Below are 22,942 nucleotides of genomic sequence, written 5' to 3' on the forward strand. Positions count from 1 at the left end.
TGAAGTATTCATTTAAAGTGATAAACATTTCCCTCCAGTATCTGCCTAACAATCTTAGAGTTTTGGCAAGAGTTTAACACGCACACAGATGCAAACACCATGTCTCTTACACACACACACACACACACCCCAAAGTGCTCACTGTCCTTCCTTTAACGCATGGCCGGCTCATCGCCCAATGGCCACGTTCACCGTGATTGTCAACAACAGCACCAGGGAGCAGAGATGAAATGGACAAAGGCACGTGGAGATTGTCATGGGGACACTACGGACGTCACATTCCCTTAAAGCAGAGCCTCCGGGCTCCTGTAAACAATGGCCCTGTGGCGGCTGAGGCCTTCAGGGGGCCCCTGGAGAACCACCAGGCAGCAGTAGGCCTGCAGGGCTCCGAGGGAGGGAGCGCCAAGAAGTGGGCGCCGCCAAGTGACCTCACAACGCATTTAAAACGGGAGACAGCTTCCTGCTGCCGGCGCCCCAGATCCCAGCTGACCCTCCAGGGCCTGGGGCGCCATCTACGCCACAGTTCACGTTTGTTCTTCTGAGTCCACGGAGGGGGCCGGCCCCCACCACGGCAGTCATCTCAGTGCAGGGCCCAGCAGCAGTCATGTGGCCCTTGGCAGCCTGGTGGAGCGGTCACGGACACTGCGGGCCAGCTGCTTGATGAAGAGGCCGTAGCTCCGGCCGCAGTACGTGTGCACCGTCTTGCGCAGCGCCAGCTCCAGGGGCTGCAGCAGCGCGCGCACACTGGCGTCCTCAAAAGAACACTGGAGAGAGAACACAACAGGCGAGACCCAAGTCACCACGGCTACCCAAATCCCCGCCGCGCCCAGGTCCAGGGCGGCCCCACGGGCAGGCCGAATGCAGGATACAGGACATCCCACCAGGAGAGGGCTGTGGGGAGGGACAGCAAGAGCAGAACCCCACGCACGCCCAGGGGGAAAGGACTCGGGACCAGCCGGAAACTGCGCCCCTGGCCAGGCCCCAGAGAACAGGCCACTCGGTTTGGTGCTGTCTGGCCCATCAGTGACAAAGTGGCATCCTTCCCACACTACAAGATACATCAAGATGCCAAGGAGTTATCTAACTGCTCTCCCCGCCCCAAGCCTGGGTAGAAACCACGTGTCTGCCTGCGGAGTCTGCTTTCCACTACACACAACTCCAAGACCTTAACCTGCATGTGGTGGGGGGAAGGACCGCCCACAGGCCATCATGTACCCAAAACGGTGCCTGACCCAACCACCCCTAACCAGCCCCTCCCCCACTGCCCACAAGCACAGTCCAGCGAGGTCACAGCTGACCCTCAGTCACACGGGCGGGAGGGAGAGCTCCACGGGAGCCTCTGGCGGCCACAGATGTGTGGCACTGAGCATTCAAAAGGAAAACAAGGGGCACGATACAATGCACCCCAACATATGCTGTGAGTCGGCCGGATCCCCCAGGCCTTGGGAGGGGACCCACTTCAATCAGAGGCAAGACATACAAGTTAGCAGAGACACCCGAAAGCAGAGATCCACAGGCAGTCACCCCTCCTGAGTGAACGTCAAGTGTTTGAACTTAACACGCATATGCGTGGCCCGCACAGGGCTTGGTTCCACGAGGGCCCGTGCTGGCACAGCCGTCCACAGCTCAGATCCCCTCGGCTGGGCGTGAGCCTTGAGGACAGCTCACTTCTCAGTGAGTTAGAGAAAACGGGGAGTATCCTGAGAGACCGATTAACTTCATTAGGGGGAAAAGGGACAGAAAGAAGAAATCATGTGTTAATTTAGTATCTGAAGTTATTTTGAAAATAAAATAACATTTCAAAAAGGATGTCAAAGACAGTTAACTTAAAATGATTACTGGCTTTTTTCAGCTATAAATTTAATTAACCAATGAAAAAAGCATAGAAAATGAGTGAGGTTTAATTCTCTAATAACGTTTGCTTTATATGCTCAGAGGAAACAAAGGAATTGCATTTTTGTAGGAATGCATTTCTTTCTTATCCTCACAAGTCTTGGGACCTCAAAAGTGCTTTTCCTCATTTTTATCACCCTCTGACAACACATCATAAAGTATTACTAAAATACAGTATTAATTTCTGAAGGCTACAGGGCCTGCTGCATTAGAATAAACATCAACACTAAATTCTGGAATTCTTTCCTGAGTGCAGCCATACCACAATATACCAATGACTGAGGAACCTTACCTCCCAAGCTTTCTAGACAAGAAGCCTGGCAAACAGAACAACGGAAGCCCACGGGCGCCTATGACAGGACAAAGGGTGCTGGGCATGGCCAGAATCCCCCTGTCACAGGGGGCCAGCACACACTGCACTTCCGCTGCTGCCCACCTCCAGCGCCACGCCAGCCCCTCAGACCCCAGCGGCCCCAGAGCCACCTCTGCAGGGGTCCCAGCCCCATCTTTGTGTCCCTGTGAACCCTGCCTCCCTGGCAAGGCAGGCTGCCGCAGCACTTACAGTCCAAACCCCTCCTTCAGAGCTGTCCACCAGGCCTCCGAGCCCAGAGGTTTCCAGCCACCAGTACCAGCACATGGGGGACTGGCAGACAGGGCTGCCATCCACAGAAGCCATGTGGCCCCAGCCCTTCTCCCCAAGCAGAGGCAGCAACTCTAACCTCGCTTAGAAGTGCCCCCTGCCGCCCACCTGGACTGCAGGACAGTGGACTCAGCACTCAGAATAGGCTTCTGAGGGGCAAGGGGTGATGTCATTTCCTGCCAAGCTAAGACGCTGGATAAAGGAAACCCCACTTGCCAAGGGAGCAAGGAAGACAGCAGGACACACACCCTGCAGCTCCTTCTGCACAGGGAGGCGGGAAGCAGCAGAGGACAGCTTCCGGGCACTGCAGCGGGCCTGGGGGCGAGAGCCACAGAGTCGGGGCACCTGTGCCAGTTTGCACATCTCCATGGTTACCAACACCACACCTAGCCTACCCAACCCCTGCAAAAAAAAAAAAAAGAAAGTACAAGTAAGGACAAGAAAAATCTCTAAAACTGGCAACAAGCAGACCAGACTGGATTTCAGTTGACTGAAACAGCTAGTGAGGGGGTAGAAAAGGGTGTCAGTATCTGTGAACCAGGCACCTGGGGCAGGAGGGGGCTGCAGGCCAGGCCTAAATCTCCCCCACCGTCCCGTGACCACAGCAGATCAGGGCTTGGGCCAAGGATCAACCACGGGCTAGACATGCTGGGCAACCCTGATGAGAAGCAGCATCTACAGCCTGTCCCACCAACAAACCACACTTGAAGAGGCCCTGGTCAGCCTCCCCAGCGAAGGACACACCAGCTACGCCAAGACCAAGAGCACTGTCACCAGAGGGGGAACGCGGCTGTGTTCCCCAAATACACCAGGGAAAACGTAAATGTGGAGCAGGGAAGAGCAAACACTGGGACCACGGAGTCAGGAACCCACGGGCTTCTGTTCCCATATCCAACTGGGCAGAGTTAACACTGGCACCACGGAGTCAGGAACCCACGGGCTTCTGTTCCCATATCCAAGCTACAGCTCACAGGACCTGGTTCTCACCCTGTCTGTATAAGATGCACCAAGGCCTGGGACCTGTGAAAGAGCCTGAGGGAGGTGGCTCCTGGCCAGAGGCCCTGCAAAGACCACTCACAGAGAGCCACCAGCACACAACCCACACAAAGCTGAGGGAGGGGCAGGAGTGCACGGAGCCAGCCCCGGGTGCCATGCCGGGCAGCAGAAAGCCTCACTTACATTTCTCAGGGCTTCATACACGGCTCTGAACGCGGGCTGCTTGTCATCGTGGTACACGCCCCGGTTCCCGTGAAGGACGGAGACGCCTTCCTCCTCGGCCCCCCGGCAGTTGCTTCCATAAATGCAGTGATCCGGGCGGTAATTCCATTGGCACGGGAAAACAAACAGGCTTTCTACGTGAGGAAAGACCAGACAATGACACAAGGATCCCGATTCCAAAGGATCAACACTTTGCACAAGTCCTACTGTAAATACATAATATTTAGGGCTGGTGTTACGCACGGCATCTCAAATCGGTGCTGGTTTGCATCCCAGCTGCTCTTTCTTTTCTCTTCTTTTGGAGAGAAGGAGATGCAAAGAGAAAGATTTTTCATCTGCTACTTCACTCCCCAATGGCCACAATGGCTAGAACTAAGCCGATCTGAAGCCAGGAGCTTCCTCCAGGTCTCCCACACGGGTGCAGGGTCCCAAAGCCTTGGGCCGTCCTCGACTGCTTTCCCAGGCCACGAGCAGGGAGCTGGATGGGAAGTGGACCAGCTGAGACATGAACCAGCGCCATATGGGATCCCGGTGCATGCAAGGCAAGGACTTCAGCCTCTAGGCTACTGTGCCGAGCCCAACTTGCTCCATTTCTAAGTCAGCTCCCTGCTACTGACCTGGGAAAGCTGCACAGGATGACCCGAGCACTTCGGCCCTGGTCACCCATGTGTGAGACCTAGAGGAGGCTCCTGGCTCCGCCCTGGCTGTTGTGGCCACTTAGGGTGTGAACCAGTAAATGGAAAGTAGCTCTCCCCCTTTCCCTTTCTCTGTGGCTCTAACTTTTGAATCTTTGAAAAAGGATATACAGCTCTTGCCCCAGTCTCTGAGGCCATCTGGAGGCTGAATCAGAGGACTGCAAATTTCTGTTTGCTTTCTTTTTAAATCCACCTTTCAAATAAGTAAATGTATAATTAAAAAAAAAAAACCCTATGTGGCCGCAGTGGCTTCAGCAGCACCTGTGGCAGCAGGGCGAGAGCGGCCATTCAAGTCTCACACGCAGCACTCCTGATGCCCTCCCTGCAGCGGCCCCTGCAAGGCAGTGGAGGCCGGCTCTGGGGCGCGGGCCTCTGCCACCGACGGGGGAGACAGATGGAGCGCCGGCTCCTAACCACGGGCTGGACAGCCCCGGCGCAGCCCCTGCGCAGAGCAAGCCAGCAGATGGCAGCTATCACTCCATCTCTTTTCTCTCTCTCTCTCCAAGTTCTGCCTCCCCTTTCCCACTCTCTCTCCCTCTAACTCTGTTTTTCAAACAAATAAGTCTTTAAAACTATAATAATTTTTAAAAAAACACTGCTTTTGCAGAAGACTTCAAATGGTGAATAATATATTTGGTTCTTTCAACTAAATTAATGTCAGAAAGTTTTATTCTGCTCTAAACATACATAGTGGCAACTGTTCATACTCCTATCAACAAGCATAGAATTAAGATATGTCTCCTTTTTTGACTAATTCCGAGTTTTTCCAACAAGTACAAGCTACAAGATTAACTTAAGCAATCATTACCTGGATTGTGAAAAAACATGATGTTCAACAGGTCCTGATCGCCCCACGTGATGTTCAGCTTGTATTTCTTAAGCAGCGGCACCAGAACGTCTCCCCAGCGAAGTCTGGCGGGCGTCACGTCGTTCTGTCAACAACACAGGAGGAGACTCGCAGGCTCCCAGGTTCAGAGCCCCGGGCTCCCTTAGCAACCACTACAAGCCCCCTTCCCTCCCCTCACCAGGAGAAACACCAGCAATCCCCATGCAAAACAAACCGACATGACGTCCAAACGTGCAATGAGCAACAAGATAACTGACTTGGGGACTGTGACCAGAGAGGGAAGGCAGTCATGTGCAAAGCGGCCTCACTAGAAAACAGACACAGCTCCAGCGCAGTAGCCTAGTGACTACATCCCTGTCTTGGCAACTGCTGGGATCCCATATGGCGCTGGTTCGTGTCCCAGCAGCTCCACTTCCCATCTAGCTCCCTGCTTGTGGCCTGGAAAAGCAGTCGAGGACGGCCCAAAGCCTTGGGACCCTGCACCCACATGGGAGACCCGGAGGAAGCTCCTGGCTCCTGGTCAACTCAGCATCGGCTGCTGTGGCTACTTGGGGAGTGAACCAACGGATGCAAGATCTTCCTCTCTGTCTCTCCTTCTTTTTGTAAATCTAACTTCCCAATAAAATAAATAAATAAATCTTATTTTAAAAAAAAAGAAAGAAAAACAGGACTATTTCACCATGACCACTACCATTCTCACACATACTTGCTCAACTTTGATAAGAAAGTGCTCAAAAATAATGAGTAAAACAATAGTGTACAACCGACGTTAGACCCTGGGAAGTATCTGTGATAGAACATGACTTGCAAAGGGAGAAGATATTGGAAAAAAAAAAAAAAGCAGGAATGTGTAGGTGCTGTGTTCTGTCACCCACTCCCTGCCGGGCTGTCTCAGTGCCGTGGCCTGTCACCCACATCAGTGCCAGGCTCTCTCAGTGCCGTGGCCTGTCACCCACATCAGTGCCAGGCTCTCTCAGTGCCGTGGCCTGTCACCCACATCAGTGCCAGGCTCTCTCAGTGCCGTGGCCTGTCACCCACTCCCTGCCGGGCTGTCTTGACTACACGATCAGTGGATGCCTGAACCCAGACTTGGCTCTAAGCTCCAGGCCTGCTTGTCTAGGATGACACTCAGCCTATAAACCACGAACTCATAATAAGCCACAACAGTTACAACAGTCTGTTCTGTGAGCTCGCAACCATGGCTGCTGAAAACATCTTCCTGTCCTCTACATCCTAGCCGCCTACCTCACGGCAGGGCTTTTTCCTCCCGGGGGACATCAACCTTTACCATCAACCTTTACCCTTCAGAACTCTGCCATGGTTTGCTCACCTACATCAATGAATCCCAGCCTCACTGCTCTGAGGTGGGGCCCGTGCAGAGAAGCCCAGGGTGACGCCCAGAACCAAGACAGCTACGCAGTAACTCCGGCTCAGGGACGGCCCGGCCAGGTGCCAGGTCAAGTGCACAGTGTGAGGTCCCACCATGCAGCTCAGCACAGAGCTCAAGTTAAAACATACAAATTGTTCCTAGCCAAGACACAGTCCGCCAGTTTCCTCAAGTGCTCAAGTGTTTTCTCATTAGCACTTTCAATGGATTTCTTCATCAACATCTTGTCAATTCTGCAGGTTTCCTCACAGATCAAAGAGGTTTTCTTAAGAAGAAAACATGGGCCCAGCCGTCTTAGCAGGTGTGTGCTTGGCCACACACTTGCTGTCCCCAAAGGAAGGTGGGCGCGGTTGGCATTGTGGCAGCAATGAAGATTCTGTCTCCGCAAGGGACTGCAGTCATGGTCCCCCAATGCCCCCCAAGGCTTGGGACCAGACACAAAGAACTCTAGCAGCCGAACACCCGAACTCAAAACCCAAAACGCCATCTCCAACTCTCCCTGCCCTCAGCGCAAAGGCAGCTTGCTGGTTAAACCACAATGCCAGAGTCATCCAGAACCAAACCACAGCAGTCTGAAAAATGACTCCAAGTCGTTCAGTGTAGAGGCTACAGACGCAATGTTTAGATATGCCCCAAAAATTGCAGAATTCGTAGGAACAGCCAAAGTGACGGTTGCTAAGGCTACAGGTAGGAAAATAAAATAATGACTGTGGAACAAGGCAGCAGAAGACCAGTCCACGCTGCAGCATCACCCAGCAATCCTAAGGTCCTGAGAATGTTAGGTCCAGAGGACAAGGGTAGGGTTGTGAGAGCCGGGTGTCCCCAGCCCCGGGGCCAGTGTGCAACCATCCTGCCCGGCTGTCTATCACATGAGCCAGCAGGCGCGCGTGGGCCGTCACCTGGCTAATACGCCACAGACAAACCAGCAGGACGGGGAGAGACAGCTGCAACACCCAAGAACAGCATTCAAGTGAGCAAGGGAAATGAAAAAAGAATAGCGGGTCAGCCCACACCAAAGCAAACCAACCACCAGAGGGTGTCGCATTACACCTGCAGTGCCCTGCCACCACAGCCGCTGTTCACTCTGAAGCCAAGGCAGCTCATAATCTCACAGCACCATCTCCTGGTCTAAGATCAGCACGCAGAGCCCAACAGGCAGGACGCTCAGTAATGATACCACAACCTGAAAACTTCCAACTACGGGGCTGGTGCAATGGCAGAGCAGCCAGAACTGCCTCTGGCAATGCTGGCATCCCACGGGCACCAGTGTGTGTCCCACCTTCTCCAGTTCTGATCCAGCTCCCAGGTAATGGCCTTGGCAAAGCAGACGATGGTCTGCATGCTCAGATCCCTACCCCCCCACATAGAAGCCCCTGGCTCCTGGCTTCGGCCTGGCCCAGCCCTGGCCGTTGGAGCCATTTGCACTGACCCAGCAGATCTCTCTGTCTCTTCCTCTCCCTCTGCAATGCTGCCTTTCAAATAAACAAATCTTTAAAAATAAAAATTCAAAAGCAAATACTGGGGCTGGCATGGTGGCACAGCAAGTCAAGCCTGCAGCACCAGCCTCCCATAGGAAGGCGCCTATTCAAGTGCGGGCTGCTCACTCCAATCCAATCCCCTGCTCCTGCGCCTGGGAAAGCAGTGGCAGGCGGCCCCAGCGTCTGGCACCTTTCCACCCTGTGGGACGCCTGGAGGGAGCTAGAAGCTCCTAGCTTTAGTTCTGTAAATGGATCTCTCTGAAACCAACTGAGCCAGGTCAGTGAGGCAGCTTGGTTTCAGGGGGGAAATCTGATATCTGTAAGCTGACGGACAAGGGCCCCAAAGCATGCAGGGTCCGAAAACCATGACAACAAAACTGACCACCCGCAAGTCATCGACAGGAGACACTCAGCGCAAGCAGTGCTGACTCCTGCAACACCAGGAATCTGCAGGAGCTTGCTTGTAGGTAAATTTCCATACCCCAGCACTGTGCTGGGGGCCGCACTCTGCTGTCACCAACACTCCACAGCGCAGAAAATTGGAGCCCACACACGTCCAAACTGAGTTAGTGAATCAGGTGTCAGGGTCGGCCCCAGCCCAAAAGGTTGCAGTTAGCCAAGAGCCCCAGAACAGCGTTGCCCAAGCTTAGCCAGCCCCCCAACCATCCGACTGCACTGCTCCGTGGGATTCCTGGGTGTCCACCAAGGGTACAGCCCCGCTCACGGCCAGGACAATGCTGCTGCCCCCACTGCCAGCCGGGCTGACCCAGAGAGCAAAGCACAGGAGCAGACTTCCCCTCAACGACGCTGCGTAATCAGAAAACCTGGAACAGTTCTGCTACAAAGCAAACCTTTCAAAATGTACACCAGCCACCCTCCCCGGTGCTCACCTTGAAGTACTTGCGACGCATTCGGGTCATGTTCATAAGCATCACCCCAGAGTTGAGCCCAGTCTCTCCGTAGTACGGGTGTCTGGCAAAGCGGTTATACCATCCGATTCGAGGCTCCTCATGTTCTGGGGCCATTGCAGCAATTTGTGTGGAATTAAATTTTTTTAGTAAAAACCAGATATCGTCCACAGGCCGTAAAAATAGGATATCGGTGTCGACATACAACAGGGAGTCAACTTCTTTCAAGATTAACTATGAGGAAAGATGGTTCAATGGTTAATAGTAGTGGCCCTAGGAATTTACCCACCACCACAACAAACAGAAGATGTTTTCATTATAAAAGGTTTAGCTAAAACCTAAGTTAACTTAAAACTTTGAAAAGTACATATATTATGCCTACACTGGTCATTTTTGACAGCAGGGTAGACAAGAATATGATGCTAAGCTATGTGCGGGTTGTGCATTCTTAAACAGCAAATGCCAAACCCCAAACGCACTAAGACCCTCCCTGCCTTCTGAGCAGTGCCAGGAAGCCTAGGTCCCGAGCTCGGGTCTGAGCCTCTCTCACAACAGAAGCACCCCAGCACCTCACCAGGGGGCCAGCATTACCTGTCCTCCCCGGAGCTCGCAGCCAGCTCACAGAAACATGGGACCGTTTCCGATTCCAGATGAGCCAAGACACTGGAGCTCCAGGCAGACAGGCAATCTGTTTCTTCTAGAGGGGCAGAAGGGTGGGGTCTGCTGCACTGGACATGCTGACTGCCACAGCCCCGACTCCGACACATAGGGGAGGCGCCGTGGGCAGGGCCAGAGCTGGGGCTTCGTACCAACAATCACACTTGTGGATAATGTGCAACCGACTGGCGGAGAAGCAGCTGAGCCCAAGTGCTTCCCTTCCATCACTGCAGCACAGGAGTACCCAGTGGTTACCAGTTACGGCCTCTCCCGTCACACACGGACGGGCCAGCCTGTCCATCTGTCCACCCTACACAGCCGGCAGAACACAAGCTGATGTGTCAATGACACACATGGGGTATGGCAGCCATTCAGTGTGCAACTTAGAAACACTGAAGGCCTACTACAGAAGTATATGAAGTTTCTCAGGCTTTTTTCTAGCCAACCTGAATTCCAGACTGGCAAGCTCTTCCTTGCCGGAAGTGAAGACTGGTAACAACTGCAGCCCCACATGTTTTTAGCGGCATCAAGCACGCGGCTGCCAGGCTGCCAGGCTGCTTCACCTGCGAGCCAGTTCCCCACTAACGCGCCTGAGCAAGCAGCAGCGGATGGCCCAAGTGCCTGAGTCCCTGCCGCCTACATGGGAGACCCAGCAGCAGCTCCCGGGTCCCTGCTTTGGCCTGGCCAGCCACAGCTGTTGGGGCCACTGGGGGAGCGAACCAGTAGATGGAAGATAATTCTCTCCTTTCTCTTCCAGTGACAGCCACAAGCTCGAGGAGCCTCCGCGTGTCCTGAAGGCACAAGGGCTGTAGGAACCACAATGACGGTGCCCAAGGGCACCGACTCTACAGCGAGCCAGCCTTGGCAAAGGCACAGCCCCCGTCGGGGCGGGCAGGGAGCACTCACAGGCAGGAACAGTCTCTGTGAGGCACAGGGCTTGAAGAGCTTCTTCCACTCAGCCGCGTTCTCCGGTGGGAAGGTGATGGGGTACAGCGTGTAGTTAAAGTTCTGCAGACGCGCCCAGCTGTCCAGCTGAAACAGACACGAAATGCCAAGATCTCAACTGCCAGGTGCCACACAGCAGAAACTGCCAGCCAACATACGTCCCCAGCAGAGGTAGCACAGACTGTGCACAGTGTATGAAATCTCTAACAACCCAAGAGAATACGAATCCAAACACCGGAGGACCAGTGAGCCTACCAAGCCTTCCTCTTCCTCTCAATACCTCCACAAATGCAAACCAGGAAGACTGGGCTCTGACTTTATCACCATGGAAAAGTAAGAGGGGTTGGAGCTCTGGCAGAGCAGGTGAAGCAGCTTGCAGCAGTGGCATCTCGTATGGACACGGGTTCAAGCCCTGGCTGTTCCATTTCCTATGCAGTTCCCTGCAGATACACTTGGGAAAACCCAAGAGAAAGGCCGGAATCCTTGGGCTCCTGTACCCATGTGGGAGGTCTGGAAAAAGCTCCTGGCTCCTGGCTTTGGCCTGGCTTAACCCTGGTAGTGACAGCTAACTGGAGAGTGAACCAGCAGATAAAAGATCACGTGCTCTCTCTCTCTGCAATTCTGCCTTTCAAATAAATAAAATAAATCTTAAGGGCCCGACACGGTAGCCAAGTGTCTAAAGTCCTCACCTTGCATGTGCTGGGATCCCATACAGGTGCCAGCTTGTGTCCCGGCTGCTCCATTTTCCATCCAGTCCCCTGCTAGTGGCCTAGGAGAAGAGGCCCAGTGCCTTTGGGACCCTGCACTCACGTGGGAGACCTGGAAGAAGCTCCTGGCTCCTGGCTTTGGACTGGCTCAGCTCTGGCCACTGCAGCCACTTGGGGAGTGAACCAGCAAATGGAAAATCTTTCTCTGTCTCTCCTCCTCTAGGTAAATCTGAATTTCCAATTAAAAAATAAAATAAAATAAAAACTTTAAAAAATTAAAAAATCTTAACATAAGGATGATACAAAAATGACTTAAAAATGTTTTTCTACCCATACTGGTTTTTTTATAATTTTGAGAGGCAGGCAGGCAGGAAACAAAGTTGCCATTTGCTGGTCCACTCCCAAAGGCCAGGCCAAAGCCAGGAAAAGCAGCCAATCCAGGTCTCTCCCACAGCTGCACCAAGGACCAAAACCATGGACGCAAATGTCAGGGGCGGCAGCCAGGAACTGACGCCAGAGCCAGACACCCCAAGGCAGGGCGCACCCATCCTAGGCAGCAGGGCAGGCACTTGGCCCCCGGACACACTGCTAACTTACACAGGATCACTAATGAAATGCCCTGTCCAAAGCCAACAATGAACAGACGTACTTGTCAGCATCTGCGATCGCTTCAGGGCACCACGCCGACTTGATGGGAGCTCAGTTTAGCATCTGCCCAGCACTGCCACTCCGAGACCACAGCCTCGGAAACTCGCCTCGGACAGGGCGAAGCCCTTGAGCGAGCAGGCAGAGCTGCAGGGAACTGGCACCATGCAGCACAGTTTCAGGCACTCTGCTCTGGCATTTCTGAAAAGGGTTTACGAAGCATGGGCACTTCTTACTATCCCTCCTGACTTACAAAATTGCTTGGAGATCCTCCGACTTCGACACTTCCAAATGAAAACCCTTAGTCATTCTTCCTTAAATGTACTTCACCACCTGCTGTTTTGGTATCAAAATAATCACATTCCACCCTCCATAGTTGTTTCATCAAAAGCAAAATCAAACATGTCCAGTGCTGGCTACTCCGGTCCAGAGATACTCAGCAACAGCAGGGCTCTGCAGGCAGGGCCAAGCTCGGAGCCACAGCACTGGAGGGGCTTGGACGCACCCCGCTATCTTGCTGCACAAGCTGGGGTTCCCAGGCGGCAGGGGTCTCTTGCCATTCCTGTCACTGATGGCACAAGATGAATTCCTTCGTATTTTAGAAAACGACCCAGATAAAGAGAACAAGATGAAGGCACATATCCAAAACCCAGGAAGCCACATGCAGAACCAAAGAGCTTAAGAAAGCAAACTAAGCATGTGTGTGTGACAGTCAGACCAGGCGCAGAAACTCTCCCTTCATGAGACCTGCTCCGAGGCAGGGCAGGGCGTCCAGCTGTGCTTGCACCTGCTGCTCTCCTGCAGAGCGATGCTGCTTGCATCCTCAATGTGGGCCCCAGGCCCCAAGGTGCCCTCCCTAACGGCGAGGGGTGGCCACACGCTTGCATTCACATCAGGAAAGGGGCAAAACCCACCCCCTCCTCTCCTGTCAGGGAGGGAGTGGATGAGTGCAGTGGCTGCACCCAAGTGGCCCCTCCCACCAGCGGGTGGAAGCCCCCCACTAAAAACGGTTCAGCCAAGGGCAGAGACTGACCAGCCACTGACCAGCAAGAGTGGCTGCAGAATCCATGGCTGTCAGCACAGTCACAGAGGGGCCACTGTGATCTTAGGCTTTCTGCCCTGACAGCCCTAATCCCAACCAGCACAAACCCAAAGGAAGGCCCTTTCTCACGGGAGCAGGGACCCCAGACCCCTACAGGGCCGAGCAGAGGGAGCAGGAACCCCAGACCCCTGCAGGGCCGAGCAGAGGGAGCAGGGACCCCAGACCCCTGCAGGGCCGAGCAGAGGGAGCAGGGACCCCAGACCCCTGCAGGGCCGAGCAGAGGGAGCAGGAACCCCAGACCCCTGCAGGGCCGAGCAGAGGGAGCAGGGACCCCAGACCCCTGCAGGGCCGAGCAGAGGGAGCAGGGACCCCAGATCCCTGCAGGGCCGAGCAGAGGGAGCAGGGACCCCAGACCCCTGCAGGGCTGACACACCGTTCACGCAGTGAGCCCAACCCCACGACCGTGCACCAAGGGACCAACCACGCGCACGCACCCTGCCTTTGAAGCTGTCGTGCAGCTGTTCCTCGGCAAAGATGTGGAACTGCAGGGGCTTAATGCTGAAGATGATGGCCGACTTCAACATGGTCAGGGTCTCCTCCAGTCTCTCGCCGCAGGCCACCACAGCCACATGCATTCTCTCTGCAGGCTCAGGCTTCAGGACAACGTACCTGCAGGGAGAGACAACCGCTCACGGTGTTAGGACATGCTCCCGGCTCCGGCCTGGGGCGCAAAGCTTCCAGTCAGACAGCAGAGAAAGAACAAATCACAAGACACGACAAGGTGCACTCCATGGCTACGCACACGTGCTCCACGGGCCATCTCAGCCAGCGCCCCTGCAGGAACCAGGGACAATCTGCCAAGAACACACGGCAGCACCACAGCAGGTGCATGGCGAGAATTTACACCCTGCAACTGGATTCTCAAGGCATCTGCCAGGACAGGGGTTCTTCATGGCCCTGAAGAACTCTCTCCAACCCCCTAAAAGCTCATTTTAAATGAAAACAGAATCTTTTTTTTTTTTAAAGATCTATTCATTTTATTACAGCCAGATATACACAGAGGAGGAGAGACAGAGAGGAAGATCTTCCATTCGATGATTCACTCCCCAAGTGAGCCGCAACGGGCCGATGCGCGCCGATCCGAAGCCGGGAACCTGGAACCTCTTCCGGGTCTCCCACGCGGGTGCAGGGTCCCAATGCATTGGGCCGTCCTTGGCTGCTTTCCCAGGCCACAAGCAGGGAGCTGGATGGGAAGTGGAGCTGCCGGGATTAGAACCGGCGCCCATATGGGATCCCAGGGCTTTCAAGGCGAGGACTTTAGCCGCTAGGCCACGCCGCCAGGCCCGCATTTCTAATCTGACCGAGTAATTATTTCCTCATTGTCTAGCTTCCCTACTAAAACATGAGGTCCATCAAGCAAGCTGTCCTTTTTTTTTCTCACTGCTGTAGTCCCAGGAACAGAACAGTGCTGAAATATACATAGTTAGCTCCAAATAAGAATTTGTTAAATGAACCAAATAAAATTAGGGAATTAAATACCACAACTCTCTAGGTAGGGAACAAAGAAACTGCATGTTACGTCAATTATGGGCCTTCAAGAGGAGCAGAGTCTACAGATCACAACATCAAACAATCTTGTTTTGCCACCCATTGCTCCATCTACAATGGCTTCTCCACAATAGATCTGCAAATGCTCAATAGATGGCTAAAAAATGAATTTAAAACAGGCTTAATGTCATTTTATTTAGGACTAGCCTGGATAGCATATGGATGCTTTTGTAACTTCTTGGGTATAAAAAGTATAAATGACTGTTAACAGTAGATGTTCAAGGACCCTGCATGATGGCTCAATTGGTTAATCCTTCCCTTGCAAGTATAGGTTCATGTCTTGGCTACTCCACTTCCCATCCAGCTCCCTGCTTGTGGCCTGGGAAAGCAGAAGACAGCCCAAAGCCTTGGGACCCTGCACCCAGGTGGGAGCTCCTAGTTTCAGTCTGGCCCAACTGTAGCTTCTGTAGCCATTTTGGGGGAGTGAACCAGTGTATGGGAAATCTGTCCCCTCTACTGTCATTCTGCTTCTTAAATTAATAAATTCTAAAAACTATTTCTGGACTTACCTCTCAAACTGCCATTTTCCCAATAAGATATGTCCTCCAAAGAGGCATGATGGATTTACAATTACCAAATGACAAAACAAGGGAAGGGAAGATATACTGTATTTATTCCAGGCCAGTTCTTAAAATGCACCGTTATCTCAGCAATGACAGGGAAGGTGCTTGATGGCAGCTCTGCCCAAAGCTTGCCAAATGGCTGCTGTGAGGTTCCCACGAGCTCACGTCATTATCTTCCTCAGGGATATAGTTAATAAGGTTTACACAGGGCTTCTTAACTACAGACTCACTTGTGCAGGGAGGAGAGAAGTGACTGCTGAAATAGTGATTGCTCCTCGTTTAAGCCAGGACTTAAACCCTACCTCAGGATTTAACTAGCTTTATTTTCTAATTAAAAAAAAATAATTATATATATAAAAGGGGGTAAGGAGACATAAAGACCTCACTGTACCATCACAGAGAAATGAAATTCTAGTGAGAGTCAACACTCACATTAATGCTTCAAGGAAATAACTACATGGAGTCTATCAAGACATACACGAAGTGAGTCTCATTAATAGCCTCAAAAATGTAAGAAAACAATTCTTAACCAGAGCCCACAGTTGTCAGTCATCGAAGTTCTGTTGGCCCAAGTAGATGAAGTCTGGAGAGACGGACTCTCCACTCCCAGCACCAAGGATGAAGGCTCCTGGGTTGATGAAAACAGAACCTTGTACACATCCTCCATTCACCCAAAACCTGTCCCTAGGTTTCTCTCGCCCAACGGGTTAGCGTGATATTGTATCTTCACCCACAAATAGTTCTATGAGGGTCCATAAAACACTAGGCAAACTATAGTCCTCTGGGGAGCAGCGATTCCTTAGACTCCAGCTTTCAGCCTCTGAGTACATTAGAAACCTCTTCCAGCACCAAGCACTGGAACCCAAGACGAGCCTGCATGCCCTTGAACAAGCTGCCACCTCTGCCACCCATCAAGAGTGAGTTTGGATCATTTTACACTGTTACTTGCTCGAGATTGTGCAGACAGGGAGAGCGAGCACTCTGGCATCCGCTGGTTCATGCCCCTACATGCCCACGTGGCAGGGGCTGGGCAAGAACCAGGAACCCAATGCAGGCTCCCATGTCCTCAAGCCATTCCCAGCTCCTCCCGGGCCCATCAGCAGGGAGCAGCAGCACACATACCTGCAGCGACAACTCAGCCAGCCACGCCAGCACACCGCCCCCACTTCCCCTGGCATCCCTTGAAGTGAAAGCACTCCACATAGGTGAACCTGCACACCTGAGCTGACGAAACAAACTGTGCGGACATCTGCTGGTCACCGTGCCCCACAAGGGGCAGAAACCTGGTGGGGCCTCTGGATGAGCAGGACAGAGAGGTGGGCATTCTGAGTGGTCACAGGGAAGTGGACAGCAGACCAAGGAATTCTGGCCTCGGGCTGGCGGGACCTGCATCTGGGCATGCCTCAGCCACATAGACTTACACATCACCCAATCAGGCATGCACCCCTCACAACTACAGAAACAACATTAAAGACAAAGTAAAACTGGAGAAAAACAAAACAAACTTACTGGTTTGAAAGAACAACAGAAAGATCCGTCTGCTGGCCCGCTCGCCAGGTGTCTGTTCGCGCTGGGGCTGGGCCAGGCAGCGGCCAGGAGCCTGAACGCCAGCCACGTCTCCCGGCAGTGTGGCAGGAACCCAAGTGCTCCGGCATGACCTGCTGCCTCCCACAAACGTGAGCAGAAACTGAACAGAGACCTGACCCCAGGCACTCCGACCCAAGATGCCGCCAGCCCACTGAGCCACACTATCACCCCACATTCTGCTTTTCAGACATGAACACCAACCAGTTAGTGCGGAAGGCAGGCACGGTTACAACCACAATTGGAGCAGACAGCAGAACAAGCATGACACACGGGTCTAGGACCACACCATCAGCTAGCAGCCAGAAGGGAGAGAGACACGGTGACGTGAGAGCAGCACTCACGCCAGGGGACACAGCTTCACAGCCACCCATGCGAAGCAGACCCTCCCAGCTGAACCCCTGCAAAAACCCTGCACCCGGCCAACCCTCAACTGAGCAGCAGTTGCCAGAAATAAACCACATGCGCACCCGCACTACCACCACCACCACCCCGGAGAGAGATGAGAGAATGGGAAATGGACACACACACACACACACACACACACACACACAGCAGCCCTGAATGGAGATGGAGAATGGGAAATGGACACACACACACACACACACAGCAGCCCTGGACAGAGATGGGAGAACGGGAGCTGGGCCTGTGATGCCCCTGCCACATCTGAGGGTCTAAAACCATCACACAGGGCCATGTTGCTGGTTCCCACACAGATAAACCTCATGGATTTCTTTCTTTTTTAAAAAGGAAGATTAACTTATTTTTATTGGAAAATCAGATATACAGAGAGGAGGAGGAACACAGAGAAAGATCTTCCATCCGATGATTCACTCCCCAAGAGACCACAATCCGAAGCCAGGAGCCAGGAGCTTCCTCCAGGTCTCCCACATGGGTGTAGGGCTCCAAGGTCTTGGGTCGTCCTTGACTGCTTTCCCAGGCCACAAGCAGGGAGCTGGATGGGAAGTGGAACTGCTGGGATTAGAACCTGCGCCCATATGGGATCCCGCTGCATTCAAGGCGAGGACTTTTAGCCGCTAGGCCATCGCGCCGGGCCCACCTCATGGATTTCAAACCCTCAGAACCAGTCTTCCCGTTTTTCCGTACATCTCTGCTCTAGAATACATTTTTTTTCTCCTGTCAGCATAAATAGCTCCAGTGTATTGTTGTAGCTGAAGTCATCACTCTCTGTAACGACATATTATCTGCCCCGGAATCTTGACTAGAGTGAAGCAAACACAACAGGTAAGCCAACAGAGCTCTACCAACCAAAACGAGGGGTCATGAATCTTTAAAACTTGGGGTCTGGGCTCGGTGGTCAGCACATTACATCACTGCTAAAGACCCCCACCTCCTCTCTGTGACCCCCACTTCCTCTCTGTGCTTCTAGCCCCACTCCCTGTGAACACACCTGGGAGACACCGCTTTCACCTTTCATGTTTACCCAGCTTCCACAGGTAGAAGTTGGGGGGTGGGGAGGAAGGCGGGGAATATAGGCCAAGCTGTGCTTGCCAAAACACCATTCACCAGCAAGCTGACTCCCCAAGAAGCACCAAGAAGCGGGGACCCCAACACTCTGAAGCCAGAAACCACAGGGCAGCACCTGCATTTCCTACGCCCCGGGAACAGCTCCTGGCCCGGGTCTGCATTTCCAGCACCCCACCTTCTCACAATGGGGACAGATGAGGAGCCTCAGCTGACTTCAGCTGCCAGCTGTTCCCGGGACGTAGGACATACTGAGCACACAAGCAATCTAAAGAGGCATGCAGTCCACAGCTGTGAGGGGCAGTGTCCATGCGGAGCGGCTGGGGGGCAGGGAGAGCGCAGGGTCGCTGATCACAGGGAGCCAAGATGCAGACAGACAAAAGTGTGTTGTCCAGATCCACTGCGTAGCAAGCGGATCAAGTGTAACAGCATGTGTATCTTACACCCCTCGAGAGAACAGATGTAAATGCTCTCACTACAAATGTGTGTATGTGTATAAAAATAAGTCGTGGGTGTATTCGTCAGCTCAATCCACGAGAATTCTACAGTGTAAGCCCACATCAACCCATACCCTGTACCACGTAAGTGCACACACTTATTAGTTGGCTGAAAATAAAAATGAGAATTGGAAGAATTTTTTTAATGTAGGTCCCCCACCTTGATTAGCTGCTCCCTCCAGGAAGCCTCCTCCCCTTCCCCGCCCCACTGATGCCGGAGGGGACCCCCAACTGACAGGAATGCAAGCTGAGCGCACAGAGCCAACACAACCTCACTCAGCATCCAATGGTAAGCAAGCAGAATTCAAGTCCAACTGTAAGATGACCAATGAGCCCGTCGCAGGCTCACTCCTACTCCCGGCCCCTCCTGCCTGCTGGTGCCGGCTGCTGCCTGAATCCCCTGCCTCTTCCACTGACCAGCACATGGGGAGGGTCTCCAGGGCCCCCACCCTCAGCACCCAGAAACGGAGCAGAGCCGAGCCACCTGGCCCTCCGAGGGACACGCCTTTATCCTCCCATTACCCAGCACCCAATCTCGGCCCTCAACCAACAGGCTCCTCTCCCAGCTGTCCCCACCCCTTCATACAGGGCTTTTTCTCTTCGTAGAGTCATCTTCCAGTTAGATAAATGCCACACACGTCTCACATACACATATAGTTTTGCAGACATAGTTTCTATTACTTTATATTATCTATGTATTATTATTTGTAAGTATATACATAAACGCACAGGTACATCCCTGGGTATCAGCAGAAGCAGGACTTGAATAATTGTTTATCACTTTACCACCTGCTGCTTAAAAATCAGATCAGAAAACATTGTAAGAATGGTTTATCTTAACAACAAAAAAAGCATTTTAGAACATGTCCATTCTTGAAGTTGTTTGTAACAACTACAAAGGGGAGAGAGAGAGGAGATGCCTGATCACAGACGTGAGTTCTCTCCCCACGTGCCAACACGTGACAAAATGGGGACAGAGTTCCTACAGTGGGCTACCTCAGCTTACCCACGCTGGAGCCTACCTAGGAGCCGCTTCCCAAAAGCAGTTCACTCCACAAACATCAGAGGGCAGCATCCAATAGGGATTCCAGTAACAGAGCGGGGAGCCGGCACACCTGACAGGCGAGACAGAAACGAAGAGTCCTCTGTGAGCGTTGTGGTTGGGATCATGGCCAGCTCAAGGCCACGGAAACTGCAAACCCACGTTGCTACGGCAACCTCCAGAACAAGCGGTCTCCCTTCCCTTCCTTAGGGCAGGAACCTGCAGTGGGATGGACGCCAGTGAGCTGGATACCAGCGGGAAGGCCCCTACCGTGCCGGGCACAGGTCGTGCCTACTCCCTGGCCACGGCAGCACCTGCTGACCCTGACAGCCCGCGAGAGGGGCAGCAACGCAGGCAGAGGGAGGAAAGGCGCTCTCAGTGCTTTCAGGGTCACCGTGAGCCCGAGCTGCCGCCATGGGACCTCACAGACCACACAGGGACCAGGGACCCCAAATCGGGACAGAGTCGGGGGACCTTGGGTCACCCTGGCTAAAGGGTAGGATTGAGGGCATGACTAAGATCGTGGGTGGGAGCTAACAGGGACACGCACACGTGGTGTTACAGAAAGATGCTGGGTGTGCAGAAGTGTGCGCGAGGCGGGGAGAGCCACACACCAGCCCTCATTCTGAACAGTCGCCATGTTGTTCGCCCAGAGGTCCACGAGCCCCAGCTCTGCACCAGTCTCAGCTCACACTTCCGAAGGCACCCTGGGAGCCTGCCCACCAGCACCCTGCTTCCCCCCAAAGCTTCAGGCCAACAGGAAACAGGGTTAGGTGGCAAGCCACTTTTCCTCTAAATGGACAGCATGCTCGAGCCCTTCTGTGGGTCTCAGCAGAATCAACAACTGTTTCAGGAAGCCTGGGTTTGCACCCGCACCCTGTCCCCACGTTCCCTCTGTGCACCCAACCCAAACCCCGGTAAGGCAGCTGGGAGGCAGCACGTCACGTTTCCAGCCCTTGGGTCCCTGTCACCCACGAGAGACCTGGATGGCGTTCCTGGCTCCTAACTGGCTGCTGTAGGCATTCACGGAGTGAATGAGGTGTTTATCTGTCTCTTTCTGTCCCTCTGCCTTCCAATCAAACCTTCGAGAAGAGCAAAGTGCCCGGACAGCAACAGCCAAGGCGGCTGCAAAGGAGGCCTCCAAGGAGGAAGGCTGCCCTTGGCCCCCCTGCCTCACCTGTGTGCCCCTCACTTGGCCCTCCCCTGCCCTGTGGAACCCCAGCAAGGCAGAGCCTGGAAATGGACACCAGGAAGGAAACTCACGATTTCCTAAGAACTTGTGCTTGAACCTGCGATGATACCATCTGCTGCCTCAAACACAGAACAAGCCTTCCCGTCCCTCAGGTCACTTGCTGACACTGCAAAAAATGCAGAAACAGGGGTCCAGCCCCCACCAAACGGGGTGCCCCAGGGGCACAGCTAAAAGAATCAAGCTCCCCTGCCAAGGCCCCCAGGTGAGGCTGAAGGTCTGACCTGAGGCAGAATGGGTGCCATGGCCGATGGAGGCTCAACTTGGAACCTTCTAGCAACATGCTGACACAACCTCTCTTACAAACAATTCTATTGTCTTAGAACAAAAAACCTGTGAGGCCAACACTGTGGCTTAGTGTGTGAAATTGCTGCTTGTGATGCTGACATTCTATGTGGGTACTGGTTCAAATCCCAGCTGCTCCACTTCTGAGCTGGCTCCCTGCTGACGCTCTTGGGAAAGCAGCAGCAGATGGCCCAGCTGCTCGGGCCTCAGCCACCCACATGGGAAACCCAGATTTAGCTCCTGCCTTCCGCCTGGCCCACCCTGGCCACTGCAGCCATATGGGGAGCGAACCAGTAGATGGAAGATCCTTTTCTCCGTGTAACTGATTTTCAGATGAATAAACCAATCCCAAAGCATTTCAGACAACCCAAGAAACATGTCATGCCCCACCTGTAACACCGTGACAGAGACCTGCCGAGGCTGCAAGATTCTGGCCCAAGCACTGAGTTCTGGGACCCAGGAGAGCAGGCACGACTCTCCAAGTCTCCTGCCTGCAGCCCTTACAGGATACCACAGAGCCACCCACTTCCGCACCCAACAGTGCAGTCACGGGTTTCAAGCTTGTGCAACCCAGAGCCACACCAAGGGCCCCAAGAGTCCTGCTGGGGTCAAACGAGGGGCCAGGCATGCTGGATTTCCCCCACTCTTCCTATAAGGAAACAGCCCTCATCCCCTCTCCTCTCCCAGAGGTTGGGAGGGCTCCAACTGCTGCCCAACCGGCTCTGACTTGGGCACTGGCAGTGCCTCTGTGGTTCTCAGCACCCACACAGGAGGAGGCTCACAGAGCAGGAACAGCAGCCAATAGCCCAGCCACGGCTCCAGCCCACAGCCTGCATGCCACCTGCCAGCACAGGGCTGTGTCCTGCCCCCCATACCACACAGAAGCACCTCCTCTCCTCAACTCCCAAGCCCCTGTATCCATTCAACCAATCAAGGAATCATAAGCTGACTGACCACCTAGGCAGCCAAACACCAGAAATACAACGGCTAGTAAAGAGGACAGCGTTGGACAACAGGTGTCATCCTGGACCCTGCAACATGGGAGACCCACTCCACAGCAGTCAGATGATTTCTGCCCCTTCTTTACTGCCAGAGCACACACTACAGTGGACACACATGCCACCAACCATACACAAAAACCTTAAAAGCCAACAGCAGCCAGTGTAGACTTATACACAGTGCTGCGCAAAGTGGCAAATTCTGTTCACGGTTCCTAATTCCACTTTCCTATTCCTGAGTTTGTAGAATTTCTCTGAGAGACAGCGAGCGAGCGAGCGAGAGAGACAGACAGACAGACAATGGGGATGAGAGTGAGAGAAAAGAAAAGGAGAAAAAACGAACCACCCCCTTCCCAAACCTGCTGGTTCCCCTCCCCAAAGCCCACACTGGCTGCAGCAGGAGCGCAGCTGAGGCCAGCAGCGGGGCACCAGGCTCAGGTCTCCCACCAGTGGCAGGGACATGACACTGCTTCTTTCTGAGGTCGGCATCGGCGGGGAGCCGGACCCAGATGCTCCGACAAGAGGACGCAAGTGTCCTAACCGCCAGCTAGATGGCCCTCTTCCCATCC

General features: G+C 53.6%; 1 protein-coding gene across 2 annotated transcripts in view; it reads right to left on the reverse strand.

Annotated features, from left to right (window-relative positions):
- Nucleotides 1-245: 245 nt before the first annotated feature.
- Nucleotides 246-22,942, reverse strand: part of GXYLT1 (glucoside xylosyltransferase 1) — a 28,387-nt gene continuing 5,690 nt past the window's right edge. Inside the window, exons 2-8 of one of the 2 annotated variants that reach the window (XM_058656123.1) lie at nt 19,822-19,914; nt 13,557-13,731; nt 10,630-10,755; nt 9,049-9,300; nt 5,255-5,378; nt 3,713-3,885; nt 246-764 (exon numbers count right to left, since the gene is read on the reverse strand). In XM_058656123.1, coding sequence (XP_058512106.1) covers nt 603-764; nt 3,713-3,885; nt 5,255-5,378; nt 9,049-9,300; nt 10,630-10,755; nt 13,557-13,731; nt 19,822-19,914 — 1,105 coding nt within the window. In that variant the 3' untranslated portion in view covers nt 246-602. The remainder of the gene's footprint in view (nt 765-3,712; nt 3,886-5,254; nt 5,379-9,048; nt 9,301-10,629; nt 10,756-13,556; nt 13,732-19,821; nt 19,915-22,942) is intronic. The other variant, XM_058656124.1, reaches the window with a different exon arrangement.

The sequence above is a fragment of the Ochotona princeps genome, chromosome 27 (genome assembly GCF_030435755.1).
Source record: "Ochotona princeps isolate mOchPri1 chromosome 27, mOchPri1.hap1, whole genome shotgun sequence".
Lineage (NCBI taxonomy): Eukaryota > Metazoa > Chordata > Mammalia > Lagomorpha > Ochotonidae > Ochotona > Ochotona princeps.